This window comes from Hemibagrus wyckioides, linkage group LG22 (assembly GCF_019097595.1).
Source record: "Hemibagrus wyckioides isolate EC202008001 linkage group LG22, SWU_Hwy_1.0, whole genome shotgun sequence".
Classification (NCBI taxonomy): domain Eukaryota; kingdom Metazoa; phylum Chordata; class Actinopteri; order Siluriformes; family Bagridae; genus Hemibagrus; species Hemibagrus wyckioides.
The window spans coordinates 13,748,120-13,756,821 of NC_080731.1; the positions used below are offsets into that span (position 1 = coordinate 13,748,120).

At 37.2% G+C, this 8,702-nt stretch overlaps 1 protein-coding gene across 2 annotated transcripts; it reads right to left on the bottom strand.

Moving 5' to 3' along the window:
- Window positions 1-3,586: 3,586 nt before the first annotated feature.
- On the bottom strand, window positions 3,587-7,653 carry krt1-c5 (keratin, type 1, gene c5). Of its 2 annotated transcripts, none has more exons than XM_058374502.1 (9): window positions 7,529-7,653; window positions 6,844-7,275; window positions 6,644-6,726; window positions 6,392-6,548; window positions 5,081-5,245; window positions 4,857-4,982; window positions 4,240-4,457; window positions 4,102-4,127; window positions 3,587-3,975 (listed from the first exon to the last, which is right to left on the bottom strand). In XM_058374502.1, exons 2-9 carry the CDS (start codon window positions 7,222-7,224, stop codon window positions 3,863-3,865), a joined length of 1,269 nt encoding a protein of 422 aa, XP_058230485.1. In that variant the 5' UTR covers window positions 7,225-7,275; window positions 7,529-7,653; the 3' UTR covers window positions 3,587-3,862. The 2 variants fall into 2 exon arrangements, with proteins under 2 accessions (XP_058230485.1, XP_058230484.1); XM_058374501.1 differs by having other exon boundaries at window positions 3,589-3,978.
- Window positions 7,654-8,702: the final 1,049 nt, after the last annotated feature.

Below are 8,702 nucleotides of genomic sequence, written 5' to 3' on the forward strand. Positions count from 1 at the left end.
TGTGCTCATGCACTGTAAATTTAATGCCATGTTTTGATGATGAAGTGCAGTGGCTCTCAACATGAGGTCCAGGTTTTCATGAAGCACAGACAGAAGGTCGGTGACTTTTTAAATTTTGTCTCAGAAGTGGAAATGACAATGCACAATAACAGTTATTATATTTAGGGGTCTAAGCAACTAAGACCAGATCTGTTCAGGAATAGAATATGCAATGGCTCAATCAGGGGGAAAACATACAGAGATCAATTAATCTCAAAAGTATGGTTAAATTTCTTCTCATCATGTTAAGAATGTTGGCTCGAAAACATAAACTCTATACCATGTTGACATCTAGGGTTTACACTAAGATGCTTTTCTGCGCACCAGAATTTTAATTTCAGAAATATAGTTAAATTTAAATACTTTTAATACTGATACTTCAAATTTATATTCATACATAAAACAGTAATCATGTAATTGTAAAAAAAAATTGCTATGTGAATTTGTGTAAATGTATTTTCCTTTTTTTTTCTCTCTCAGTAATAATCAATTAAAATTAAAACAAGGTTTTACATGAAACTCACTGGGTTCTCTTAATACTAGTAAGAAGATGGCACCAAGCATGGCACAAATAAATAAAACCTTTGCAGTGTGAGCTGGGAAAGTCCAGTTTGGGAAAATAAAGGTTTATTATCACCTTTCTTTGGTCACATAATAGGAAATTCTAAAGTGACAAACCCATTTTTGAAGACCTTTGATGCCTAAATGGTTCTCCATTGGTGAAATGTCCCACTTGTGCTCTAAACCACCCTACATTATAATGACTGAAGTGATATCAATCTATTTATTAAGTTATTAAGTTACTAAATACTTCCAGCTTCACTTATTTCTCTGCACGGAATGAATGACAATAATAAATAAAATAAAATAAATAAGCACATGTAAATAAATGAATGAATAATGTAGGCCGTTTTTTTTGCCTGGGGCTGAACTTGAGAATTTTGCAGTGTAGTGCTGTGTATCAGCACGATTTTAACACTGTGAAAATCTAACATAACATTCAGTGCAGCTAACAATGCAGGTTTCTCCAACTGTTTCCTTTAGACTAGGATTGACTGACAGAGAAACTGCTTCAGGGCACGAAGTCCAACAAGTGAATTTGTCAAGCCTCCAAACCCAACTGTGACACTTCAACAGAAATGCATTATTTCAGCTACTGAATTTGTTTTTCATTTTAAAATACGAGGCACTCTCAAAAGTAGGCTTTTTATTACTTCTAATTAACTTCCATTTTGACATATTTTCTCAGTTACTGTTCACTGTCTGATAATATTCATTCATTGATTATATTCCTTCATTTAGCACTGCATAAACTTATGCAACAATGTTTGTGAACCACTTGAAGTTGAAGACTGGAAAACGACCAGGTGATTTTTTTTCTGTGAGTCTTTGGCCATGATAGCCTCCGATTCCTGTTCTTGGTTGACAGGAGTTGAGCCTGATGAAATCCTCTGCTGTTGTAGATCATCTACATCAAGGTTTTATGTTCTGTACATGCAGAGATACTTTTCACTATTATAAAGACTGAATTCCTGGCAGCTCAAAGTAATTTTTTCTCCTTCCTCTCTTATCAACAAGGTTTACAGAACTACAGAACTGTCACTGTGTGAAATATATTGTGGCATGTTTTTCTTTCTCCACACCATTCTGTGTAGACACTTGTGAAACAACCATGCCACAATCCAAGTCGCACCATCAAGAGATCACACTTTAACTGTAACTGAGCTTTTGACCTGTATCTGCATGATTTTAAGTATTCTGCTGCTGCCACGTGATTGTCGGATTAGACTACATTCAGATTACAGGAATGTATTTTTCTGTGTGTTATTTATTTTTTGTTTTTGTTTAATTTTCAAATCTATTTTAGGATGAATAAGTGAATATCCAATCATACAATTCCATTCATCTCTAAAGAACTGACAAACCATCTCAGCATTATGATAACATAAAAAGATAACATATCTCTATATTTTGTAACCACTTGCTGTGTATTTGAAGCATTTATATGCCGATTCATTTGCTGAGGTAGAGAGAGAGAGAAAGAGACAGAGAGCTCTTTCTGGATGTGAGTAGGATTTAAAGAGCGGATCTTTTTGTTAACAAACAATTAGTCAATATTGGCCCCTGTGTGCTACATGATCTTAATCATAAAACAGTGATCCAAAAACACATAGAAATGTTCATGCTATTAACATCTTTGTCCTATTTTACTTCCTCTTTAGGGTTAGGTATTAAAAAACAGAGCTGGCAGAAGAAGCCTAAATTAGAAACATTACTATTGTTTATTAAGGTAAAAAAGCTTAAAAACAGTACAACCTTGTCAGGAGCAGGGCATAGAGAGTATTTCACACAGACCATAACAAAGAAAGGACATTTGAAACCGCTCTGTGTTTATGGTGAGGGTGTTTCTGCCCTTAAGGTCCCACAGAGCTGCTGGGGTTTGTTATCTCTGCTGGGCTTCTATGCATTGTCATCTCTGACCAGACTGGTTTCTGTGCCTGTTTTTCAATCTAACACAACACAGTAGTGTAATTTAAAACCACACAGCACAGATCACCTAATTGTTTTATCCTGAAAACCTAATCCAGTGCCTTTCTGCTATGTTTGATTGACCCAATGTATTTTGTATTGAATCTGTAAAAAGATAACAAGTATACTAAAAGTATGTGGACACCTGATATGTAATATCAGTAATATGTGCTTGTTGATCATCCTATTCCATAGTTGGCCTTCCCTTTGCTGCTATAACTGCATCCACTTTTCTGAGAGTCTTTCTTCTAGATTTGGGTATGTGGCTTGAGAATTAGCAAGGTCAGGCTTTGATGTAGGGTGAGGAGGGTTGAAGTCTCATTTCAGTTCATCCCAAAAGACACTTGATTTCTTCCATTACAACCTTGGCAAACCATGTATTCATGTCACTAGTGCTTTGTGCACAGGGACACTAACATGCTGGAACAGGTTCAGGCTCCTTAGTTCCAGTGAAGGGGAGTTGTAATGCAACAGAGACAATCCAGGCAATCATGTGCTCCCATACTTTTGACCACATAACTGATTATTATTTAATATATCTAATGTTTTTCATTTCATTTCATTGTCTGTACCGCTTATCCGATCTATACTCGGGTCACGGGGAGCCTGTGCCTCTCAGGAGTCATCGGCCATCAAGGCAGGATACACCCTGGATGGAGTGCCAACCCATTGCAGGGCACACACACACTCTCATTCACTCATGCAATCACACACTACGGGCAATTTAGAGACTGCAATCAGCCTAGATTGCATGTTTTTGGACTGTGGGAGGAAACCAGAGCACCCAGAGAAAACCCACCAAGCACGGGGAGAACATACAAACTCCACACACACAGTGAGAGGGAGCGAGACTAGAACCCAGGACGTGTGAAGCGAATGTGCTAACCACTAAGCCACCGTATATCTAATGTCATGGGTTATATTTTTTCAGACAAGGCAAAAATATCACTGTTTAAGAAAGTTCATTTTTGAAATGATAAACCACAACAATTCCAGGTTTGGAAAACGTATGTATTTATTAGTTTATTTTTATTTAATTTACTACTTAGATATCACCTGGACTACAGTTAACCACAGTATCTTCAATATCCACTGTTATACTTCACACTTCAGCGCATGTGTTTAGAAGTCCTTAGATAGTGTTAGCAATCCAAACATTAAAATCATCTTCAGAAAGACTGGCTAGGAGTGATTAATATGCAAAATTTGCGGTTTCATTGCAGTAGTTATTGCCATGCAGCTGTGTTTGGGGAAAGACTCACTATTACAATGGATTCACTTGTGGAGTAATGATTCACTTGTCGCGCTCTTCGAACTGCTCCACCTCGCTTGATTCTTCCACCACTTTACCATTGACCATAGTCTGCGTGACTACCTTTACAATCTTGCGTGTCTTTACTTCAGGCTCTTCTTCAAAAGAACAGAAAAGGTCTTATTATTTATGTACTCTGGCATTAGAACATACCTGAACAAAACTAATTTGATTTCAATTCTTTGCAATGTTCTAAGAAATGCCAGTGCTTGATGACTTACTTTTAGGTGCTGGAACCTCTTTTACCCTAAAACACACATACACACAAAAACAAATATGATTTCTTTTCAGCTGACAACATCTCCTGACATTTGTCCTCAAGTGATTCATCTAATATTTTTTGCCTTTTCTGTACTTACACCTCCTCTCCCTCCAGCAGTCTCCTGTAGGTGGCGATCTCTAGCTCCAGGTTCTGTTTGACCCGCAGTAGCTGATCGTATTCGGTTTTGATGCGCTGCATGTCCAAACGTAGTTGTGAGAGTTCCTCCTCCAGCTGCGTCAGTGTTCCCTGTATGTGCTCCATCTCAGTGGTGTATTTATGAGTTGTCTCTCCAAGGTTCCCCTCCAGAACACTAACCTGGAAAATGGTGTAAGAATGTACAAATAAATATACACTAACACACATCAGTCTTTTTTATCAGATGAGCTGTCAGTACCTGTAACATCTCATTCTTTGTTTAGTAATACATCATGCTGTGGTAAACACAGTTAATTACACACTGTGTACACATCAGGGCAAACAGCAGATGCAGTAGTCTCTTACTTCCTGAACAGCTAAATAAAGTGTAGACATGGTCTTGACATACTGTTTGATAGATTGATACCACTGAAAAAAAACCCCCTCAAATAACAGTTATAATATTATATTACATATAATATAATACAACAATATTTTGTGTCAAAAGCCTGGGGCTGCAACATTTTATAGACCTAGCTTTTTGTATCACTAGTTCCTTTGCACAAGAAAGGTAATTACCTGTTTACGCAGGCTGTCCAGCTCCACCTCAAGCCCCTGCAGGAAGCGACGTCTCTCACTGAGCTCGTTCTGAGCATATCGTAGAGCTTCATTATTCTGCTTCACCTCTGACTGCACTGTCTCCAGCTGAAACACAAACAATACTGTGGCTATTTAACAGCAGGAAAGTTTCTGTCACATTTAGGTTTAGATGACCAACATAAGGTTTATTCTTTCCTACTAACCTTCTTTAGGTACCACATTTCAGCATCCTCCTTGTTTTTGCGAGCGATGCCCTCATACTGGGCCCTCAGTTCATCCATGACAGCTCCTAAATCTGGCCCCTGTGCTGCATCCACCTCTACATTCACCTGCTCTTTGGCCAAACGGGCCTTCAGTGTGTTCATATCCTAAAAAAAGTGAAGAAATTCAAGAGGATTTTACTGGCTTTACTTCTTTACAGTGTACTTTACTGGTAAACTCCAACTGTATTATCATCCTTATCATTCTCACAAATATAGTACAGTAAGATTATATGCTTCTAGGACAAAATGTGCAAAATACAAGACAAAACATGGACTGTACACAGGTTAGTATTACAACTGTAACACACAGGATCAATGTGCAAAGCTAAAGATTAGGAACAATAGTACTTAGTAAATATTGTGGTTTTTAACTTCTAGGACCTGCAACACTACTATGTACTATTTAACATCTGTGAGAACATAAACAGAGAATAGGTAGATAATGTAGATATGCTTAAATATATTTTAATCAAAGATCATAGGTTACAATTTGTTACTAAGACAAAGGTAAATAGCTTTGTGAAAGAAGCTAAGCTTATTATGAAAATGACAAGATTAAAAAAAAATCATCAGGAATACTGTTAGAATGTAAAATAAATGGATTTGATTTGGTTAATATCACTGCATAATTCCATAATGCAATAAGTGAGTATCCTGTTGTGCATTTGATAGTTATGAAAATTAAATAGATAGGTTAATTAATTAACTAATTAATTTAAGTCAATTTTAGGAAATTAAATTATGTAAAATTAAAAGTAAAAGTGTGTGAATTGTGTCAATATGATATGATGTGTTTGTAATAGGGATGAAGTGTGCAGCTGAGCGGATACCACACCTACCTATCTAAACACACTCACCCTTTAGGTCCAGAGTTTCATCTCACTGTGTATGTGTGTGTTTGTGTGTGTTTGCGTGCGTGTGTGTGTGGGTATGTGGGTGTGTATTTGTCACTTCAGAAGCAATGGTTACATTGGGTGTTCCCATTTACAGTAGACATCAACAGCACTGGAGCTGTTATATGCAAATTCATTACACACAAACCACTCGCAATAGTATAACAATGATCAAATCTAAGAATGAGCAAAAAATAATAATAGACTGTATAATAGACTGAAATGTTTATTTCACACTGTAGGCATGTATACTTGTTTTATACTGTAGGCATGTATGGACTTTTATGCTGACTGTTTATTTTAATTTTTACATGTTTTACTTAAAGCATCAATCCAGTTCAATATTATGAATTATTACCTCTTCGTGGTTCTTCTTCAGGAAGAACAACTCCTCTTTTAGACTATCCAGGTCTCCTCTGAGAGTTGTAATGATCTGGTCATGCTCTTGTTTTGCCCTGCGCAGAGCAACACAGTCCCTCTCCACTGACTGACAAAGAGCAACCTCTGTCTCCCATCTACATGAATGGAAATACAGAAGTACACATATTGCACACACACACTCTTCAACATTTATGAGACTGTCTCTATGATCAAGTTATGCAGCACTCACTTGATCCGGAAATCATCTGCAGCCAGTTTGGCGTTATCAATTTCCAACATAATGCGAGCATTCTCTAGTGTCTTTTTCCTTACCTAAACAGCAAAGAAGCAAATCACAATCATAATCTAAACACTAATAGATCTCCACCAGAACTGTATGTGTCTTTAAAGATGCAACATGAATTTGAGTAAAATAAAACCTGGCCAAACCTCCTGCCCAATAGCATGTGCCTGTGCCATCATGCCTTCTATGTTATGACCTTTAGGCATCTTCTCCAGCATGAACTGCTTGATTTTCAGCTCCAGGTCAGCGTTGGACTTCTCCAGTGAGCGCACTTTGCTGAGATAGCTGGCCAGTCGATCATTGAGACCCTGCATCGTTTCTTTCTCACTGGTTCCATTCAGAGAGAGGTTGCTCAGGTTATTGAGGCCATTGCCCACAGACATGGAACGGGAGAGTGAGAATGTACTTGCTGAAGAGAGCAGAGGGGCTTTAGAGTGGCTTTGAATGCCTCTGTCTCGTGCAGAGGAGCTTGAGAAAGAAGACAGGCGGGGTCCAGAGTATGTGTGCACTGAGATACTGGAGGTCATGATGGCAGTGATGGACAAAAGACGATGGCTGTATCACAGTATGTCAGGTAACTGTAAAAAAAAGTGAATGTAGCACAGTTAGCTCACAAGACAGATCAAATCTATAGTGCAGTAAAAATCTTTAACACTATACATCATTCAAGTTACTCCATAGCTTGCATTCTGCAGTACTGCCTTGATAAAAATAAAAACATTTGCATTTACATAAAAATTAGCATAAATGAACTTTACATTGCAAGTTGATATCTATGAAAGTGGCTTCAAATGGGAAAAAAAGGAAAACTGAATGAAGTATTATACTTACAGTGAGGCTTTCCTAATAGTGAACACAATCTGTGTTTGATTTAGACCCTCTTGGATCAGGTGCTGTTTATATGACTTTGGTTGCTCAGGTGTGGCAGGACATTTGTCCTAGAGTCCTCTTCCTGGATTCTGATTGGCTAGAATGCTCTGCGGCTAGCCAATCAGGTTATTCCACAGCTTGCATGCTAGTTGTAGTTTTTGGAAAATGCCTAAATGCAGGTACTGGAACACTAGGACAAACTGCAAAACATCTTATTATTTATAGAAAACAATTGTTCATCCATTCTCAATCACATAACTGAGTTAAAAACAATGACAACAGTTCCAAAAACAAATAATAAGTTTAATGACAAGAAAAAAGAAAAAAAAAATTTTTTCTTTAAATTTCTCTTAAATGTATAAATAAATGAATGAAATTAACTGCACTGGAAAGGACCAACTGATGCACAGTTAGTGAACATCATACACGGACATTTGTAATCACAAAAGCAAGCAAAATTTGTCATTTAATATTTAAACTTCTCGAATCTGAAAAGACACAATGCTAAATTGTGCAAAAAAAAAAAAACCCTACATACATCAATCATGAATATTTGTTAGTTGTCATACTGAAAAATTTGCCTCAAAGGCACCAAAATATCAGAAACTTTACATACACTAAATATCTAGTTAGTTTCATATGTACTGTTATTACAGAAACCCCATTTAGTCAACCCGGCATAACCTGTTTAACACACTGTTAGTTTCGTCTTAGTTCTCCAAGGTGAAATAGTCCAGTTATAGATAAAGTGACACCACTGAGACAGGGTACTTGAACCTGAAACCACAGAACTATGTCCCATAATGGGTCTGGCCATTGAAGGGGCACCAACCAGAACAATAGGCATGCCCCAAGGGCAGAAATGCAAAACTCATGAGAAATTGGCCACCTAACATAGTGATGTCTGGATAATTGAATCCATCCTCTATTATGCTCCATATGACTCTGTAATACTTCTCTTTAGCAGAGAGGAGAGTATGTATAAATAGGCTAAAGCTGAATGAATGATATCAAATTGAGATATTAAATATCAAATAGAGCGAAACACCTGAAATGGACTTTATTTTGTAAATATCTTTGTATAGTTCCTTTGTAAACCAAGGAAGAAGGTAGTGATAGTCTGTTTTCCTTTCTT

Bases quoted from the DNA above. Each gene is read 5' to 3' on its own strand.
- krt1-c5 (XM_058374501.1), bottom strand. From the start codon at position 7,224: ATGACCTCCAGTATCTCAGTGCACACATACTCTGGACCCCGCCTGTCT. The intron at 4,983-5,080 runs GTTAGTAGGAAA...TTTGTGTTTCAG, and splicing joins AAATGTGGTACCTAAAGAAG to CTGGAGACAGTGCAGTCAGA. The intron at 3,979-4,101 runs GTAAGTCATCAA...GTTCTTTTGAAG, and splicing joins AGAGGTTCCAGCACCTAAAA to AAGAGCCTGAAGTAAAGACA.